The sequence below is a fragment of the Amphibalanus amphitrite genome, unplaced genomic scaffold (genome assembly GCF_019059575.1).
Source record: "Amphibalanus amphitrite isolate SeventyFive unplaced genomic scaffold, NRLGWU_Aamphi_draft 000489F_arrow, whole genome shotgun sequence".
Taxonomy (NCBI): domain Eukaryota; kingdom Metazoa; phylum Arthropoda; class Thecostraca; order Balanomorpha; family Balanidae; genus Amphibalanus; species Amphibalanus amphitrite.
This window is the reverse complement of record NW_024881983.1, coordinates 381905-403029: the sequence shown is the minus strand read 5'-3', so window position 1 is coordinate 403029 and position 21125 is coordinate 381905. Positions and strand designations below refer to the sequence as shown.

At 48.6% G+C, this 21125-nt stretch overlaps 1 protein-coding gene across 2 annotated transcripts in view; it reads left to right on the top strand.

The window, feature by feature from the left end:
* LOC122392516 (octopamine receptor beta-2R-like) overlaps positions 1–20022 on the top strand; it is a 77639-nt gene extending 57617 nt beyond the window's left edge. For both annotated transcript variants that reach the window (XM_043387458.1, XM_043387457.1), the window contains one exon: positions 19120–20022. In XM_043387458.1, coding sequence (XP_043243393.1) covers positions 19120–19946 — 827 coding nt within the window. In that variant the 3' untranslated portion in view covers positions 19947–20022. The remainder of the gene's footprint in view (positions 1–19119) is intronic.
* The last annotated feature ends 1103 nt before the right edge of the window (positions 20023–21125 follow it).

Sequence of the window (21125 nt, the reverse complement as noted above, 5' to 3'; positions counted from 1 at the left end):
CTGCGTGCGGCCCGCGCATCAGCCGAGGATAGTGCGCTTTCCGGTACAGCTCCTGCCAGCCGCGCACGCAAACTCCCTGTATGTGCGCACTGAAAGGTCACTGACTCAAATTCCAAACCGGAGTGCGCACTATGTCTGTACTTGCACGGAATGAAGCCAGGTTTGTTTTATTTCCGCATGGAGAAGTAGGACAAGGCCATCAAAATGTCGCAGTAAATAGTAATTTTGGTAAAATCGATTCTAGAAATCTGGAACTCTCGTTTGCAAATACGGTGAAGCATGAGTCATGATAATTACAGTATCATAGATTTGATAGATCTAATGCAAGGATCTAATGAGGTGAACGATTTTTGGGAGTCGATGCAAAAACATAAAAAAAAACAGCAAATGAAACGATATAACGTTGGCATGTGAGTACGAGCGCTGTCAGTAAGAAGAGTGTTAACCCGCGCCCGGCTGGGGGTCCTGGATTTCCACGCCCTGCTGGGGGGGTGGTGTTTGAACACCCCCCCCCTTGTAACTCGGCTCCTGGGCCACGTAGCGATACGCGGAAGGCGGCGTTCGAAAGAGCGTAAAAAATAATGACGAAATCACTTCGGTCAATTTTTTGGTCAGGTCAAAGGTCAGGTCACCAGAGGTCATTGAAGGCAAAATTTCGCCGATTTCCAGGTCGAATGTCGACAATTTCCCAGAAGCCAACGCATAACTCGGGAACTAATAGAGCTACAGCGCCGCGGAAAAGTGCATTCGATGGCCCTATTAACGCCCTTTCTGAGTAATTCCCTAAGATTTGACCTAACGTCAACGGTTTTGCCTGCAGGGGGCAAAAACTGCAAAAATAGCCGATTTTTTTTCGGAAACAGTTTTTCTGCAATAACTTTTGACCCAAGCCTTGTACGAGCTTACTTTCACCGGCATCGTGTTCCTCTCGTCAAGACGCATCGAATGAACTATAACTTGACCTCGAAAGGTCAACTTGAAAATTTGACCTCAGGTCAAGGTCATGACCTGACCGGAAAGGGTCATGTTGCATATCAGTCGATCCGTATCGTCGAGCTGAACACATATAAGGCGTTTTCATCGCTCTAGCATGCCTCTATCAAAAGTTATTTGCGAAAAACTGTTAGATACCATTCGTGACCTAAGATGACCTCAGGGCACAAACAAGGGTCACGGACACCATTTTCATGTTCAGTGTGTCTAAACCACTTGTAATTCGGCGTTTGGGAATGTTAATAATGTCTTTCGTCCAAAAGAAGCGCATTTCAATTTTCTCCCATTGACTTATAATGGGGAGGTCGCGAAATTGACCTGACCTTAGGTCATCGATATCAAAATTCTGAGATATACATTTTGTACATGCTATTGCTCTTAGCAATCGCTGAAAGTTTCAAAGCGATCGGTCACTCGGTGTAGCTATGACAGACATTGAAACTTTTTATGAGGTGAGGTCACTTCGAGTGACCTGGTGACCTGACCTTGAATGACCTTGGCCTGAAATTTTCACAACATGTGTAGAATCGATGTATGATAAGGTGTACCAAAAACGGCGGCGCTCCGCGCCGCCGTTTTTGAGATATTCGCGAAAAACCACAAGGGGGGGTGTTCAAACACCCCCCAGCAGGGCGCGGGTTAATACTAAATAGAGAGGGTCTTGCTAAATTGGAGGCTGATCTGCATCCCGAAACCCACCCCCGCCCCTGCGTTTGATCTTTTATTGCCGCCTTCAAAGGTTTCCGTGCGGCGGCGACTCGTCTCTCCGAGCGCTGCCATCCTGAGCTGACGTGGCGAGACAGCTCCGAATTGGAAACTGAACTGTCTCCAGGGTCTGCTGTCTCCGCTCTAAGCCTCCTGTCGGACAGATTCGAGAGCCGGCTCAGCTGGGATGTCCGACTCGACTGCGGACCTACCGCAATGGTTTGGGCTAATGTCTGACTAGTCAACTGCAGTCAATAGTTTTCTCGGGAATCGTCAACAACGGTTGACTCGTTTCTCATGGGGCTGGTGCAAGTTGGCCACATTGTTCATTGACAGGTCTGCTAAGTTGAGTGGTGATTGATTGACACTTTCTGCTGTGTGACGCATTGCTGGCTAGTGAGCTAATGGATTTGCACCTCATTTAATGACATTCGATACAGTTTGATAGCGTCTGCCTTATTGACAAAGCGGACGTTGCTTAGAATCGAGCTTCTTTCCTCACCACCTGTCAGTATTGCAAAAAGCTGCGTTCATTTTGGTATTTTGTCGAGGATGTGTCTCGTGTAATGTGGTGAATTTAGCAGGAACATTCAACATGCAACTGAATCATTTTCTTTTTTGCCTTAGACATTTTAATAAAAATTCAACCCCTGCCTTTAAGTCATAATTATGCACACTGATGCAACATTGTATAAAACGTCCTTGAAACACGTTTCTTCGATGCTTTGGTCAACATCACGCCACCGCTAAATTTCTTTGGCATTTTTATAACAGCGATCGAACAACTTGGTATGGATGCCGATAGCTGTAAGCAAAAACGATGGCAAGGGAAATGGAAGGCAAATAATATTTCGCGCTTCTGTGTGTTAAACAAGAGGCAAGCGATATCCTTGGACCAACGCCGACTCCAGTGGACCGTCCAGGCCCTTGTCTTCCTTGTCTTGCAGCAAGAAAGCGGCGGTGTAAGCCCCAATTGTCGATGTGAAGGGTATAGACCTACCTCATCACTAGTCACCTTCTCCGTCGGTGGTTGACCGCAGGCAGTCTGCTGCTTGATTCGTCTTCGTGGACGGATGGCGCTCAGCTATTCATGAAGGACTGGCTGTTTTAGGGCCTTGGAGCTGGCCTCGCTAGCGGGGCGGTCCCATCCGTTGGTCGCCGTCTACCATTCGCGGGCCACACTTTGGACTGTGTGGCAGTGCAGGCAATCTCGAGACTCCCTGGTGAGATTATATATTCCCGACCGGGGCTGGGAAAATGCGTTTTATTCACCGAGGTTTTTGTGCGGAGGACCGAGTGCCGGTATAGGCACGAGGTCCGTAGCCAAAAACCGAGGTGAATAAAACTGCATTTTCACAGCCCAAGGTTGGGAAGAGATTTACCACATGCCGTACCGGCGCAACAGTTAATATCTTATTCATTTGGTATTATATATTATATTTTTAATATGGTGTTAATATTCTACATATTAATACTATGTTCATATTTATAGTCACCGCGATTATTTTTTGTGTTTTTCATTATTGGGTGGCGCTGGCCGTTGAGTATGAAAGATGAAATTCCTTTCTTTTCCCTTATTTAGGGATTGAAAAAGCTGAGGATGAAGATGGTGAAGCGCCAGAAGTTAGAATAAACTATAAAGACATGGAGTACAGCAGGAGTGAGGAAACCGTGAGGAAAACTGAAAATTGGGTGAAACGCTGAATCAAACGCGTCTTAGATCCCAGCTGGAACAATATCCAAATGTTTCATTGTGGCTCGTTAAGATGCTTCGCGCATTTAAAGTGTTCGTTTTTTTGCGTGCATTATGTTGTAATAATGAGTAGGTACTCTGACCTTGTTCTGCAGCAATAAATACATTGGCATTGGAACGATACCTACCCTTGTTTAGTTGAATTACGTTGACAGCAAAAGTAAGTGAAAACGCCGTCACTTAATTTTGCTCACTTCTGCTGTTGCTGTTAGTGAACACACAATCCGAAATTATCTTCTTTGGATTTGGTTCTTCCGCTCAGAATATTCAGTAAAACTTTGTCTGGGAAAATCAAAAAGCCCTAGGGCCGAATCGTTTCCCAAATTGGGCATTCCACGATAGATCGACCAAAATTTTATCAGATTTACACCCGACCATTTTTGATTTTGATGAAATCTTGTCTACAGGGTTCTCTTATGCCCTGAAGTCAATGGTGACAACGCCAGACCCCTACGGTCAGCGGTTTAGGAGATATAGCCCCGGGCATTTTGACGAGGTCACTCTGCAGAGTGATTTTTGAAGTGCTATATCTCCTAAAGGAATGAAGGAAATGCATTAAACCTTTGCATCGTTGTGATCGTGGTGAAATGGGCAATTAATTGGCCATCTCGGATTTTCAAAAAAATGATTTTGATTTTTAGCTGTGACGTCATCAATTTTTAAACTTTCTGGCTACCCCCCTAGTACATTAAAATTTGCCATTATTTTTGCTCAGAAATAAAGTTCCGTCAATTTCCTTTCTACTGGGAAAAAACAAAAATGGTAATCTTTCTACAAATATTTTATTTTATTTTTTGAAAATCGCACTACAAACTCTGATTTACAGAATCGGGTTATTAAGCAATATAAGACACATCTGCGAGGACCAGTTACTTCCAAAAAGAGGTTATCTGGGTTTCGGCATATAATATTATTCTCTTTAACTTCACTTTTGATAACAAAAAAAAAGAACTTTAATATTACTTGCACAGGAGTCAATATAATGGCAAAATTATACATACTTTTGAGCTGCCACAGGTGCCTTGTTTATCAACGTAGCTCAAATGACCAACCGACAGTCGATTTGCAAAGCATATTTACGAACCGACTAATTATAAACGAACAAAATAATTGGTAGTTTCAGGAAGGCAAAAGGTGGTGTAATGTGACTAGGTATTTCATCAGCGAATCATCATTTTCAACGCTGGATGCAATAAAAGTCATAAACAATTCCTGAATTCCTGAAACTACCAATTATTTTGTTCGTTTATAATTAGTCGGTTCGTAAATATGCTTTGCAAATCGACTGTCGGTTGGTCATTTGAGCTACGTTGATAAACAAGGCAGCTGTGGCAGCTCAAAAGTATGTATAATTTTGCCATTATATTGACTCCTGTGCAAGTAATATTAAAGTTCTTTTTTTGTTATCAAAAGTGAAGTTAAAGAGAAGAATATTATATGCCGAAACCCAGATAACCTCTTTTTGGAAGTAACTGGTCCTCGCAGATGTGTCTTATATTGCTTAATAACCCGATTCTGTAAATCAGAGTTTGTAGTGCGATTTTCAAAAAATAAAATAAAATATTTGTAGAAAGATTACCATTTTTGTTTTTTCCCAGTAGAAAGTAAATTGACGGAACTTTATTTCTGAGCAAAAATAATGGCAAATTTTAATGTACTAGGGGGGTAGCCAGAAAGTTTAAAAATTGATGACGTCACAGCTAAAAATCAAAATCATTTTTTTGAAAATCCGAGATAGCCAATAAATTGCTCATTTCACCGCCATCACAACGATGTACAGGTTTAATGCATTTCCTTCATTACTTTAGGAGATATAGCACCTCAAAAATCACTCTGCAGAGTGACCTCGTCAAAATGCCCGGGGCTATATCTCCTAAACCGCTGACCGTAGGGGCCTGGCGTTGTCACCATTGACTTCAGGGCATAAGAGAACCCTATAGACAAGATTTCATCAAAATCAAAAATGGTCGGGTGTTAGGCCTTGGTCGATCTATCGTGGAATGCCCCAAATACCTTCAACATTAGCCGAGGCGGGCCGAAGCCATTTCCCAAATGCACGTGCTAATGTTAAAGGGATATCTCGGCATGTGGTAATCCCGTTAGTTCACTGGTGGAATGTGACAATTTATGAAAGCAGTCCAAAACACGTAATCGCACAGCCTTGGCGTGCATCTCTCCGCACTGGCTTTGAGTTTGAGCAATGCCAGCAACAACAGCACCATCGTTTTGTTCGTGTTCTACGTCGGTGAAACAGAAATGGAGGATTACTCAAACGCTCCGCGAGGACACGGGACCGACTTCTAATTGTGAGTGAAAGTAATTCACTGGCTGGCGCCCCATCGACCGCAGGTAGTAAACCTGTTCTGCTATCGTGTGAAATGCATCCACGGCGCTGCTGAACCAGTTTTCGGCACGCTACGGTACCGGTAGCCGTGGGACCGTTTTCCCTAGTTGGCAGGCTCGGCGGCGGTGTCGATAAATAGTTATTGCCGTGACCCGACATGTCGGCGGCCCGCCCCCGCTGTCGGCGGCGGACGGGGTGACCTGGCCGCGGGCCAGACGTAGCGAGGCGCGCGGAGGGCCGCAGAGGCGGCGGTGGCCGAGCCGCGGCTCCATCAACCCGCTCTCTGGCGGCGCTCCAGCGCGGCGCCGTCCGCGGCAGAGATAATACAGAGTCGGTGATGTCGCCCAACAGTAACACACGGCGACCGTACCCGTTATCTCTCTACGTCTCTTTCGTCCGCACGGTCGGTACCATTCTACCCAGCATTTCACGCAATAACTATTTTTCTCACCATGCAGAGTGCGGTAGCCACCTTTTCTCATCCCGGGCTGCCAGTATTATGCTCTACCTTACATCAATTCACCGAATTGTTCAGTTATTCCTGACTCGAATTTCTCAGCTATCTCCAACTCAACAGGACGTACAAAAACAGAATTGTTACCATGGTGTTCGGTGCATGGTTCGTGTTACCACATTTCAACAAAATGAACTGTTTGTACAAACAAACACAAAGGACACAATACTGACACCAGATGACTAGCGAAGCTGACGAAAGCAGTCTATGGTGATACGTCTCGGCGAATCTCGATACCACCGCGTCCTCCGTCATCGCGTCACAGTTGACAGACACAGACGGGGCTGCCAAATGACCTCGAGGGCTGCCAAACCGGAAGGCGACGCAATGCACACCGCTCCGTCCAGAAACAATACTCGGCTCTGCCCTCACGGAGGACATTTGCACTGACCCCTGAAAACAGTCGCGGTGTGTTTTGGCCGCGCGGGCCAGAGCTATGTCCCCGCACGCTCCCTCGGCGGCAGCAGCGCGTCTTTTGGCACATCTTAGCTGGCAACAGCGGCCCCGCAGCATTGCTGCAGCCGAGTTGTAGAGAACAACGGACGGGGAGAGTGTGGGCTGAGAGCGGGGGAGGGTGAGGAGAGAGGCGGGAGAGGAGGTACCAGCACAATGTTCTGGGTCGCCCGCCGCCAAGTTACGTCAAGAAATGCTTCTTGGCAGCGCGGCAGCACGGTGTGACCTTCGCTGCCGTTCGCGGTAGAAGCGCTGAAAACTCTCGGGTCCCCTATTGCGTAGCCAGCTAGCACGGGTGCAGTGTAGCCAAAAGTGCGCGGCGTTTGTTTGGGTTCAGTGCCACGTGCCAGACCGATTAGCAGCTGTTCACACGTGATGAGTCGCGACCTTGAGCTGGTGTGATTGGAAAACACACCATTTCATCGCCGCCGGCCTGAATGAGTAATGCTTGATCGGGGTTTTCACAGTCGCACGCACTGAAAACAATTTCACCCAAAACTGGCGAGTAAACCGGTGCCTCGCGGGTACCCCTATCCGCAACCATTTTTAACCACCCTCCCAGGAGTCAATTTAGGACATAACACTTTCGCAATTCACTCTGGAGAGTAGTAACCCTCCACGACTATTCGCGCACCAGTGGCTCGCGACCCCTCCATCGAAAGGTATTCATCGACGCCTATCTGGCAGCGGCGCCCCACAAACCCCTAGGAGATGGGGATACCCTCCACGCCTACCCTTCGCCGACCAAGTCACGAGGGCCAAAAAAACTCCCACGCTTGACCATATTTGCGGGAAAATATCTATAATATAGCAATCTCACATCTAGAAAACATCGGTGTGAAAGTTTCACATCGATGGGAAAGGTCAAATCGAATTCCCATAGAAATTTCGACATGACTCAGTCACCGGCAGGCATGCAGACCGCCCGAAATCAAACAGATGTGTCGCCTTTGTTTGTTTGTTTTGTTGGGTTAGGCCCTTTCGGTCGACAAGACCATTGCAGAGCCGGAAGGATGATAGGTATTAGGGGGAGACATTGGTCTGGGCAGGCACCCTAGTGAGTCGCCGGGGCTGAGCCCGTCCAGAGGACAGGCCACCCAGCCCCAAGGCACTCACTGCACCCGGCTACGGGGTGCGCTCCCTCGGGAGCAGCGGTGCCGCTCCAAGGGAGCAGCCCGCATGAGATAAAGTTGCCTGTCCAGCCCGGAGGGGGGTTGTGGCGTGGAGGAGAAGGGTTTCAGTATCCTGAGGATAGAAGCACGGAGCGGTGATGTGTCGCCGCTGCTTTCGTGACCTATATAAGAATCAAAATGGTCTCACTTGGAAGTTTCGGAAGAAAAAGCGTTGCCAATCGTCCCGTGATGAATATTGCTGAGGTTTTAAAGATGCACCCTAACAATTGTACTTTCGCCCCCACTTGAAAACCGCCAAACGATGTGCCAACATATCATTGGTTCAAAAAAAGTTAAAAAATTGTTGTAATTCAAAACTGTATGAGACAACGCCATCTAGTTGTAACAGTAGATCCAACTCCTTCAGGGCAGGTTATGTAAAGGTTCGCCATCCACGGATACGCGCTTACGATACCTCGAGTAGTTCCAACTCTTTCAGTGAGGGCTGTACCAATGACTCGACACCCGCGAGGACAATATCCGGTGCTGGGTAGCTACCTTACTGCAGACTGTGGGTACAGTGCATATTTACGAGTAATAAGGCAGGCAAGTCTGCTTACCCTCTAGCTATAATCTGGACATGGCGAGTTAATACACATATACCACCCGCAGAGCAACGCTTAATTCGCCAGCTTCGGGTGAAATTGTTTTCAGTGCGGCATCGGCCGCCGATGTTTGGTTGGTGTTCCACAAGGCATTGTGTGACAGCAGATTAGCGTGGTTTATGGTAGGAAAACAGTCGGCCAGTGACAACTGATGCCGTGATACAGATACGTATTCAACGAAACTATGCATGTAACGGTAAACCAGCCGGCTTAGCTGCATCGCAATGCCTTAATCCTACAATAACTCATTTTAATATCACAATGAAATTCGAGTCACAAAATGTTTCATACCGTGTGCGACAATGTACTCTATCTCACAAAAAGCAACAACTTTTGTATTTGTCTCGATGACGTATCCCAGCAAATTTCACACACTATAATTGTGTGGGAATCGCACATCGATAAACCTGCAAGAAAGGGAAAAAAGGCTATTGCCTCGAGGTCAGGTATCTTTTTGTGGGAACGGCTTGGTGGTACGACTTATCAGAATTATAGAAAATATATGGCAAAATTTACATCTTTACTTCAAGGCTAGATGACAAAGCATATCTCAAAATTAGTACAACAGTTTTGCAATATCCCCACGCTCGCCCCTCTGTCTGGCGGCCCGCGCTCGTTGTTCCACCGAAGCTCCTTTCTGATATTTCTTGGTCTTGCTGCACACACAGAAATATTGAGCGGAAAAACGGTGTAATTGAAAGTACCAAAAGGAACATTTTTTTGGTGTAAAATTACTCTGTTTTCTGGGTAAAAGAACACTTATATGTGTGTTTTGCTAGCTTCGGAGTGCTTCACTATTGTGTAGGAGAACCGCTTTCAGTGTAACTTTACCACGGATCTCGCGTTACATTTACGCACAAATAGGTGTTTTTGGTAAAAAGTACCAAAAGGAACACTCGCGTGGTAATCGTACACAAATTCATGACGGTAAATTTACACAAATATGACGGTTATTATAACGATTTTGTCTGGTTATGCTAATGTTGGGCCCGCAAAATTTGTAACGCAAGCGAAACGCGGCGGGACGTTGTCGCCAGCCGCGAGCCTAGCTAAATGCAGCGAAACATTGTGATGCTCAGTGCCTACCCCATGCTGCAAACACGTTTGTTTGTTTGTCTTTTATTGTTAAGAATCGACATCACATCTGACGGAAATAAAAGTTAGATTAGCGTATATACCTTATCATGTATATAAGCTGATATTTCACAACGCATGGGCGCCGCTACAGGTCGCAGCCACCGCCCGTCTCCCGTCAACTGCCCGTAATTAATTAATAAATAAAAAATATATCATCTGTACGCACTATAACTTCACTGTGCCAAAATTATCCTTCATTTAATTAGCCATCGGCTCTCTGTTGCCTATCTGGCAAAATATTAGCATACCTATACCTAATTAACCCTAGAAAAGCATGAAAGTGCATCCATTATTTTCATAACACGACAGCAGCTCAGTTGAAAAATTACAAGCCCACCTTAGCACTCCGACAAAGCTGGATAATTTCCAGCAGCTCCTCCAATGTCGCTCCGCTTCAGATTTCAGACTCGGTCTTGATTGCAGTTATCGGGCGATGACCGCATGCAGTATTTCACTTATTATTCACTTAGTCACTCATTGCTCAGCTTATTATCGAACTAGACAAACACCACAGCACTGTTTTATCTCACTGATCGCACAAGAATGGGCAAACCCACTCTGCCGCACTGCAGCCACAACACTCCCCCGCCGGCCCCCGCGGTCCCCGGCGCACAACTGACAGATTGCGAAAATGGCGCCGCCGCCGTCAGCATATAGCTCAAAATTTTGCTAAATTTACACTGGTTGACGTAAACGAACGGTGCTCTGGATGTGTACCGCAATTACCAGTGCGACACAACACTCATTCGCGTATGGATACACTTGCTTTGCATGGAAACATATCAGTTAGGTATTTGAACATCTGTTATGCTGTTACATTATCCTGTTTTGCGTAAAGATGCTTGTGCGGTGTAATAAAACTGCCGATGTTTGTTAGATAACCAATAAACGTCGTATAAAAACAAACTTATTCTTGATGCCTTTACTTATTATGGCGTTGTGCGACGGATACCTTGCTTATTTATCACGAAAATACTTAAACTAAAGATATTTTACTAAGTGAAGCAGAACTTTGAAGCTAATTGAACTATTTACGAGTATAGGTATTGAACTTGACATTGCTCAATATTTCTGTGTGTGTGCGAATGGAACTGCCAGCGTTCTGCGATGTTTCGATACGGAGATAGTGAAGGGTGCTGTTTTCGAGGCTGCGGTGTTAGGCGCGACACATCCAGTCTGGTGGAGTGCTGGGGAAGCAGGGAGGGGGGGGGGGGGGTCCGCCACAGGACGTCTGCCGAACCACTGAAACACTTTAGCGGGAAGTGTGGATAGTAAATGCCACGGATCCCAAACTCAGCACAGTGGTGTGTTTTACAAAGTGGGCCCGCTGTAAAGTGGCTGTAAAGCCCATTGATTGTGTGGTTTATAGTGGCGCCATCGCAAGTGCCAGGTTCAATTATCTGATGGGAGGCCAGTAATTTATTGTGCTTTGTTTTAGAGCCGTTAATGCCTTTCCTCGGCGCACGACTGTTGGGACGGTTTGTTTTTCATTCATTTACGAAAACATGAATACTGGTGTCTAACAAGCGGCTAAGGCTCCGATTGGGTGAGTTGAAATTGACTCAATCGTAGACTTAGTCCGTAATGCCTGTTGATGTAAGTCGTAATTGGATGTTTCGTTCCTTCGCTTCGCTTGATTGTTGTTGGAAAAATTCGATTGCCCCACTTGTCAAGCCCAATGTGGATATTCGAAGGACGCGAAAACCAGGTCACCGCTATAATTCCAAAGTGAGACACAAATACAGACAAATGACAACTGATTTGGAATGAATGAATGATAATGAATCATTTGACAACGATGTGAAAAAATATGCTAGAGAACATGGGCGTAGGAACCTCACGAAAAGTGTGTGTGTGTGTGTGTGTGAGGTGGGGGGGGGGGGGGAAGTTTCGGCTGGGGGCAGCGAAACTTCAATGTCACTTTGTGGGAACCCCAATACCCCTATGAAGAAATTCTTTGCAGTTTTGTGCTCATCTCACCTTGCTGAGCCACTTCCTGCTCTTAGTTTTGTGTTTAAATAAAAAAGAAAAAAACATATTTAAAAATGTCTGAAAAGTGGGGGCATGGCCCCCTGGCCCCTGCCCCCTCCTGTTCCTACACCTATGTCAGAGAAGGAACGGAATAAGGTAGACTTTCCCGGAGCCCTGCGGATAAAAAACTACTGTAATTTCTCTGAACGTATGAGATATTGCTGGATGACAGACAGCCACATTCACAAAGTGCAGAGCTTGTAAATCTTTTGTATGTCCCGGGCATGCTTCTTATAGGTTATAATAGGTAGGCATATATAAAAAGTGCATATTTCATGGAATGCTTTCGTACATATTGAGTTAAAAAATAACGAAGTAGAGGGCCCTTGGTGAATGTTGGGCGCACCGGAATCAACAAACCGACTAGAAGCTATGGTTTTCGTATGCCCTCACACATAGATATACGTCTGTCTGTGGGGTGTCTGCTGTCCGCAGGGCCGGAGAAACCGGGGGGGACCGGGGGGGACCGTCCCCCCGGGCCCCATTAATTCCATTTCCTGGGGGGGACCTGGGGGGGGACCTAATATATAACGAAAGTGGGCCCTTCTGACTTATGTTTAAAAAAGTAATCATCCATTTTGGCATGTATTAGTGTTTTAAATCTCACATTCCAAGCATCGGAGCCCTATATCAGTGATAAGATCTCAATGAGTCGTAGTCCACCACAAGCTAGTAGGCCCTTAATAGTTCCGTGATGACCGTGAACCATCAGAGAGCCATGGGCCCTCATTGAGTCCATGTGGTCCAGGTCCAGTAGTGGACCTGTTGAAAATTTGACAGAAAGGTGTTTGCTAGGCATACTTTCCTTTCACATACCTCCTATGTACAGCAACGCATGAATAATTCAGTGGCGGATCCTGGGGGGGGGGGGGCACGGGGTCATGACCCCCCAAATGGTCTGAGAGGGTCAGTTGACCCCCCTCCAAAAGCCGAATACCTAAATGCGTTATAGACGCCGTCTTGCATGCTCAAAATCACCTGTCAAACACATCTGAGCTAATACCTTTGTTTTTGTCTGGATCGTGTTGCGTGAAAAGGCGTATTGAAGGCCAGAATCTCACTCGTTTTTGTCTCAACCGTGCGAGCACCAGGGGATGATACAGGAAAACTCCAAGAGGATGGCCATGAATTTAATTTGTGGTGCCCCTACCTATACCCAAAATTAAAAACTCAACGGATTTCGGCCACTTAATTTTGGTGATGCCGTGTTTCCATCTTTGTTTTTTATATTGTTTATTTTATTTTTAGTGCCCCTGGGCCCTGGTAGGCCTGTGGTGCCCCTGGCCGGACTGTGGTAACCCTGGCGCGCCTGTGGTGCCCCTGCTAGGTCGCTGGGGCCCCTGGGCCCTGACAGGACTGTGGTTCCCCTGACAGCCCAAGGTGCCCCTGCGAGGCCGGTGGTGCCCCTGGCAGGCCTCTGGTGACCCCTGAGGTGCCTTCAAAAGAGGACGTGGGGCCATCAGAAGCGGCTATATGACCGTCGGCATTGGGCCTTAAGGGAACTGCATGGGCCTCTGCTGTGACCCAAAATAAGGATCTCGAATGTCGAAATGGGACCTTCAGAGACAGGTAGGGTGTCAGGGACCCTCATTTCACCGATATGAGGTGGTAGGCACCCAAAAAGCAGTCGGAGTCCCTCAGATGCCGGAATACTTATGCATTACTTACGCGGCATGCTTACCTTCTTACATTTTGCGCCCTCGGAGGCCAGCGCGGGGTCCTCATAGGTCGATGTGAGCCCTCTGAAGCCGGTGAGAAACCTCAAAGGCCATCATAAGACCATCGGGCCACTGGACAGTATGAGACTCAAGAGGCAATTTTGGTGTGGGCCCCAGGGACGTACCCAAGGGGGACGGGGGCGCCATGGGGTTTGAGGAGACCCCCGTGGGGCGCCGAAGGCCCACGGGGGCCAAAATCACGTCGGAGGCGTAAGAAATTCACGGGAATCCAAAAAATCACGTCAGGACATTCAGGGCCCTCTGACCAGCCTGACAGCTAGGGTCCTTCTTACTTCCTGAGGCCTCCTTCTCCTTCCTTCTTACTTCCTGAATAACCGCCCGCTAGTGCCTGTGTCTGACCGCTAGGGCCCCTCTGACTCCTCAGTAGAGAGGAGGCCCTCTGTAGGTAGGAGGCCCTCTGTAGAGAGGAGGCCCCCCGTAGAGAGGAGAAGGCTTATGTAGAGAGGAGGCCCTGTATAGAGAGGAGGCCCTCTGTGGAAAGGAGACCGCCTGAAAGCAGAACGCCCTCTGAAGAGAGGAGACCCGCTGTAGAGAGGAGACCCGCTGTAGAGAGGAGACCCGCTGTAGAGAGGAGACCCGCTGTAGAGAGGAGGCCCTCTGTAGAGAGGAGGACTTCCCCAGTAGAGAGGAGGCCCTCTGTAGAGAGGAGGACTCGCGTCTCAGTAGAGAGGAGGCCCTCTGAAGAGAGGAGGCCCTTTGCAGAGATGAAGTCCTCTGTAGAGAGGAGGTTCTTTGAAGAGAGGAGGCCCTCTGTAAAGGAGGCCCTCTGAAAGGGAGAGACCCTCGGTAGAGAGGAAGACCTCTGTAGAGAGGAGGCCTTCTGTAGTTAAGAGGCCTTGCGAAAAGAGGAGGCCCGCAGTAGAGAGGTGGTCCTTTGTAGAGAGGAGGCCGCCCCCTCTGTGTTTTGACAATTTTTTTTTGCAAATTTTTTCGCGGCGCTTCGCGCCGCCGATTCATGTACGCCTGCACGTACGCATGTACGTACAGGTCAATACGAGATCGTGACTGTAATTACACCAATCAACCGTGACAAATTGAATTACAACTCATAGGTATGTGTAACTGTGAAGGAACTCCGGTTTGTACTGCCATGCTCAAAGGGTGGTAAAAATTGTGTTTTGGAGCTGTGTTTTGACAAATGCTTTTGCAAATTTTCTCGGCGCTTTGCGCCGATTCATACACCAATCAATCAGAGAGATCGTGACTGTAATAACATCAACCGTGTCAAATTGAATCGGAATTCATATGTGTACTGTGAAGGAACTCCGGCTTGTACTAGCATGCTATAAGGGTTGTAATGTTTGTGTTTTAGAGCTGTGTTTTTACAATTTTTTTGCAAATTTTTGCGGCGCTTCGCTCCGCCGATTCATAAACAGGTCAATAAGAGAGATCATGACTATATGCTACTATTGCATTTGGCTAAAAGTGAGGTAACTACCTATATCTACTTCTGGGTTTTTTTAAGTACGTCGATCCGCCTCCCCCCCCCCCCCCAGTAAAAAATCCGCAGCGACGCCCCTGTATAGGTGGGTTTCACTAACTGAAACTACTGAGCCGAGTAACTAATAACGATAAAACTTCATCTTAGAAACGACGAAGATCAAATGTCATTTGATCTCGACATACTCGCTCCCTACCCCCCCCCCCCCTCCCCCCGGTCGTCAGAATTCATCCATCAGATCCGGCATGTCGGCCGACTTGTGACCCCCTCCCAAACGTTTCCCTAGATCCGCCCTTGGAAGGTAATATGATTTTGGGCCCTTTGAGACACTTGGGGCCCTTTTCCTTGAGGGCCCCTCGAGGCCTAGTCCCCCCCACCTCTGAAATCATTTCTCCAGCCCTGCTGCTGTGGTCAAATACAAATACTCACTTTACTAGCAGTGCACGCTACTAGTTCGATTCGATCCCGCGTGGCGGCGCCACCGGGCGGACCAGTGTCTCAGCAGCCGCCTGCCACCTACTGGCTAGACTGTACCGCAATGCAGGGATGCCGGGCGGCGCAGCGTCCAAACGGAATGGGAGAACGTGGAGAGCCTTGACAGAGGAAAACGAACGGGAGTGACAAATGGTGATATTCTACTTTATGCGTTTGCGAACGGCCTTTGGCCTCCGTTCGTAGATTGGCTTGCTGACAGTCACAGGAGCTAATTGTTCAGTTTTACATAAAAGTTCCATCTAAGGGTAATTTGCCGCATGTAGCTGAAGACGAAACTAGTGAGAAAATGCGATGTGCTGCCTGCACTTACGTTCTATGCATGAGTCCTTTTCTGGTGTCCTGGTCTCAGGAAACATATGACTTGTTGACTGAATGAATCAACAATTATATTGACATCTCTGATAAAAAGGTATTACATGGTATTACCTACATGACAATTAACCCGCGACCTGGTGGGGGGGGGGGGGGCTATTTTTTGCCCCCCTCCAGACTTTTCGATATATCTCCAGAACCGCTACGCCGATCGTCACCAAACTTTCAGTACCCTCCCGGACATCAATTTTACACATTATGATCAAAAATTTTTCCAAAGGCTATGATAGGTTGGCCGAAAATGACGTCAGAGTGACGTCATGTTCTGCCGTTTTCGACCCAAAAAAGGGTTTCGCGGGAAGAGCTGTCAGGCCTATAGCTTTGCAAATACAGAAAAATAATAAAGACATAAAAGCTGTAGATTGGACAGGGCTACCAAACTGCTATCTCGGATTTTTGAAATTTTTGGATTTTGACCCCCAAAAATAAAAAAAATAGATTTTTTTGATATAATAATCGAAAAATCCAAAAAGTTTTTTGAATTTCGCAAAAACCGGAATATATGTGATAGTACTTACCGCCTTCCATCCACATACCAAATTTGAGATTGATACCTCTTTTTTTTTGGCGAAGTTATAGCGAAAAAACTGTTCAAAATTGATGACGTCAAATTTTCAAACTCAATTTTTAGCAATTCTAGACCCCGTAGCGCAAAACAAAGACCACCATTAGACTCCCCGTGACGAGCTGCATCGAATCAATACCCATTTTATTCAAAACTATCAACTTTAAAATTTGACCTTTTTTGGCCTGACCTTGACCTGACCTTGACTTGAACTTCACCAGAAAGTGACCTAAGCCGTACCTGATAGTCTTATAACCAACACCATTGAGTTGGAAATGAAAAATTGGCCATAAAACATGTATCACACAACCTTAGTAAAGTTGGGCTCATGTGACCTGACCTGTGACCCTTGGTGACCTGACCTGTGACCTGACCTGGTATTGCCAGTGACCTCTAATAGCAACATATCTACTAGGCAACTGACGCCCTACCGCTGATTCTCGACAAAATGCGTTTTCCTCTGTGTTATAGCGCATTCCCTAGAAGACCCGTGAACGGTGAAACATTTCATCTTTGACCTGACCTGAGACGTCATCGGTGACCCCGAGGTCAATGAAATTTGGTTTCCCTCGACAAATTTGACAGGCCTTTCGAACGCCGTTTGAATTTTGCGGATCCGTCCAGTAGTTTCGGAGATACGAGGGGGGGGGGCAAAAAATAGCCCCCCCCCCCACCAGGTCGCGTTATAAACAGACCCCACCAGGGCGCGGGTTAAGTGTGACTAGCCTGAAGGAAACAAACTGGTAGTGAAGAGCAGCGTAGCTTTAGACGACACATGACCCTAAGCCGACACGTTGTCGTATTTTTCATCGTGATTTCATATGACGAACTCCTCGCTATGAAAATATGTCATCGTTTATACTGCCGCTCTTTGATTTATGAGTATTGCTCCGACTTTCTGACGCGTCATCCGGGAAGTATTTTAGGAAATCATCTCATCTCCGGGGGCCATAATTTCCAGGATATTCACATAGTTCATCCGTGCTGAGTTATACCACCCGCTACCAACTCCCGCTGCCAATATTCGCTCTGACCAACGCCACCACTCCTGCCGTCCGGAGTGTGCCTTACTGCTGTCTATGCGCCCGATATGCGTCCCGGGTCATTATTGTGGCCCCGTGACGTCACTGGGGTGCCTACTCAGCAGTGTGGTGGCAGTCTTTGTGCGCGGTTCCTAGGGGAGCGCAGCGCATTATTCCGGGAGGCCGGTGCGTTCTGCCAAGAGGAGCAGCGCTCGAGGGGCCGGCTCACCCCGTCGGGCGGTGCCAGCTAGCCACGCTCCGATCACGCAGGAGACAACCATCAGGAGACACCCCTGCGCCGGCCGCGCTTCCGGCCCATCTCCGCCACAGAGACTGGGGGAGACGCGGCCCGGATTGGTCATTACTGAGATCGGGTCATGTGGGGAGGAGCCAGTGTTTGTGACGGAAATCCGAGCGACACGAACAAAGGAAAGCAGGCCGACGCTGCTTATTGCTGAAGCTTCTTTCTGCGCCTTACAACATATTGATTCGATGCCAAGATAGCTACTTCCAGGAGAAAAGCAGTGTGTGGTTATCTAATTGGTCTCTGAAAATTTTTTGCTCCACAAAATTTCCCGCGTAGGGTTTCAACCACCGACATAAGAGCCGAATATATCGTTGCACCCGTCGTCCTTCATTCACCTTTTACGCAAGCTCAGTGCCACACTGTGCGGGTCAGCCCTCGTGGTCATTTACAGCGTCCAGCACAGGGCAGTTACTGCCGCGGCGGCGACGTGGTCCCAGGCACGGACGTGATCAACATCTCAGCGTGTTTCTTATGTAGCCTGGGTATCGTCCGTCCGCCTGGCCTGGCTTACCGCGCCGCGGCCGCCCTGCCAGGCTGCGCGGTCGACGAAACGTAATAGACCAATCGGTGTGATTGCGAGGGAGAGGAAGGACAGAGGGACGGAGCGGGCAGAGAGTGGACAGAGGGGAGGGCAGGGAGTGGGGGTGAGAAATGGAGGAGCTTACCTCGCGTGTCGGGCCGAGTTACGGGGAGATGGCTCATGTCGGTAGTTTCCGCGGCAGAGAGACGATCCAGGATAAGCGGACCACCTGTTGATTGTGTGTCGGTTATTGTGGAGACGGATTACCTGAAGGTGGAGAACGGACAGATGGAATGGTGGAAAAACTTGATTGGGTTAGGGATAAAGAGATGATGGGACGAGGTGTTAGTGGCGATGATGCGAGACTCAGCGCTTCCTTTTGAAGTCATTAACACAGCTCTGTTTCGGAAGAAGCAGATTGCTTACAGCTTATCCGACCCAGATGATAACTCGTCTAATGCAGAGGACGCAATCTTACCACAAAAAATAGCCACCTTCATTTCAGCTGAGCGCGAATCAAGTCTTCCCTATTCTACTATAAAACCTTCGTATGAACAACCCTGTCCGACACACATCTTTGCGACTGTTGCGTCGTGCGTGCATTGTGCTCACATTGTGCGCTGTATTGTATTTTGTTGTGATGTGAAATGTGATGGTGCGACAAAGTGTGCCGCTCAATGGTGTGAGCGAGCCGTTTCCAGCGTGACACTGCCGCTGAATTACTATTTGTGCTTGTTCACCCTACCGTGCTTTACTGCTTTTCCCACCCCACCCTCTTTGTGTTTAAGTGCGCACTGTCACATTCTCTGCTGACAGACGCTCTCCCCCTCTCTCTCTCCCTGATGACAGCTCTCCCTCTGACAGCCGCTGCTCCTGCTGACAGTTGCTCTCTTCTCCCGCTGACAGTCGCTCCTTTCTCGCGCTGACAGTCGCTCTCTCCTCTGTCGACAGGCGGCGGTACGCAGACTCACGCTGTGGACGACGAGCACTCAAACAGCCGTCGGCAGATGCACAAGCTGCGCCGAGAGCGCAAAGCCATGCGCACGCTGGGCATTCTCATGGGCGCGTTCCTGTTCTGCTGGCTGCCCTTCTTCCTCTGGTACGTCACCGTCAGTCTCTGCGGCGACTTATGCTACACACCTCCGCTGGTGGAGTCTCTACTCTTCTGGATCGGCTACTTCAACTCTACCCTGAACCCTGTCATATACGCCTACTTCAACCGCGACTTCCGGTACGCGTTCCGCTCGATCCTAGGGAGCGTGCTGTGTCACCGCTGCTGCCAGCGCGACCCGTACCACGACATCTACATGCGCCGGCACTCGTACCCGACTGAGCTGCGTAGGGAGAGCGTGGTCAGTCAGGTGTACCAGCGGCGGCGCAGCTCGCTCTCTTCAGAGCTGTCGCAGGTGTCGGCTCTGGTGCGTCCTCCGGCCGGTACTCACCTGGGAGCCGAGCTGGAGCAGCCGGCCTTCGAGCCACGCAGCCCCACCGAGCAGGTGACCCTAGTGGTGCCGCCGCTGCCGGCCGCCAAGCCACCGCCGCCGCCGCCGGCTCAGCAGCAGCAGCCGCCGCAGCAGCCGCCGCGCAGTCCCAGCCGGCCAGCGCTGCGCATCAACCTGCTCAAAGGCCAGTTTCTGAACCGTGTGCCGCGCCATGACAAGGAGAAGTGGTCGGGCGTTGAGCGTATGATCGGACTGGAGGAGCTGAACGGCCGGCCGCCGCCGCCGCCGACCGCGCCACCGCCGGCCCCACACGAGACGGCCGCGCCCGGCTCGTAACCCTCAGGTGCCATGTACCGCCGCAATGTTCTTATCTGTTCTATGTGATATGTAATAAATGTTGAGATCTGAGGCAGGGGCGTTTGGTGGAAATGGAAGGGGCGAACGAAGGGGCTGGGAGGAACAGGGATGGGGTGGTAGGTGAGTCAGCAGGTGAGACAGACAGACGAGAGGCAGCGGGTGAAGCTCGGAAAGGGGTGAAAGGGGCTAGCCGAGGGGCGACGATGGGACTGGGCAAACAACGGCCGTCCCCATAGATCGTTGGCTACATTCTAGCACGACTGTGATTTGCACCACACACACAATTTATCAGCCAGGATCCGTTTTCAACGAGCTATTCCACTCCCACGCTCCACTCCCACGCAGCAACATTCCATAGCAACATTCATATAGCAACATTCAATGCCAGTGCCACGGTTTTCATAGTCAGTTGGCCGATAATCAGTCATGGTTAGAGCTGACCTTTGCCCGCTTTCACCGAATGCACCAGCGTTTTACACAATCACTTTCAAAACGAACACGAGAGAGCACTAGGGCGAGCTGTTTCGAATTCAAGTGAAATTTCACACCGTGATTTGTTAGAGGCGGAAGTCTCAGCACCGATGTTTACCGTAACTACCTTCGAGAGGACCGACCCTCTGCTGTTAAAAATCGCCTCTCGGTACCCGTCGTCGTTAAAAATCGATCACTCATCAGCCGAGGCGGCCGGGACCATCCATCAGACCTCTCATCGCTCGTATCGAGCGGGCCCATCTCGGGGCGGTGGGTGGCGGGCCAGTCGATCACATGAGGCCGCTGCTGGAGGGTGTTTGGATACCTGGACCGATCGGGAGGCGCTAATGACGACCGATGGCCTGCATCAGCTGGCTAATTGACGTCATCGAACACAAATGACGCCAGAGAAACGCTACACCAGACATTGTGACTGTAAACACTTCAGATTGGTCATTGTGCTTAGCGAAATGGGAGAGGAAATTAATAAAATGATAGAAAACACAATGTTTCCTAAAGACACTCATGTTACAATCATTACCGGCATCTCTCCGTAATTGAAAAGTGGTTAATTATGGAAATTTTGAAATCTCTCGAATGAGGTTGAGGCGCAAAAAATGTGTCTGCATTCATGGGTACCTACCAAAATATTTTGAATGCTTCTTTCTATTGGCAAAGTAATAAGAC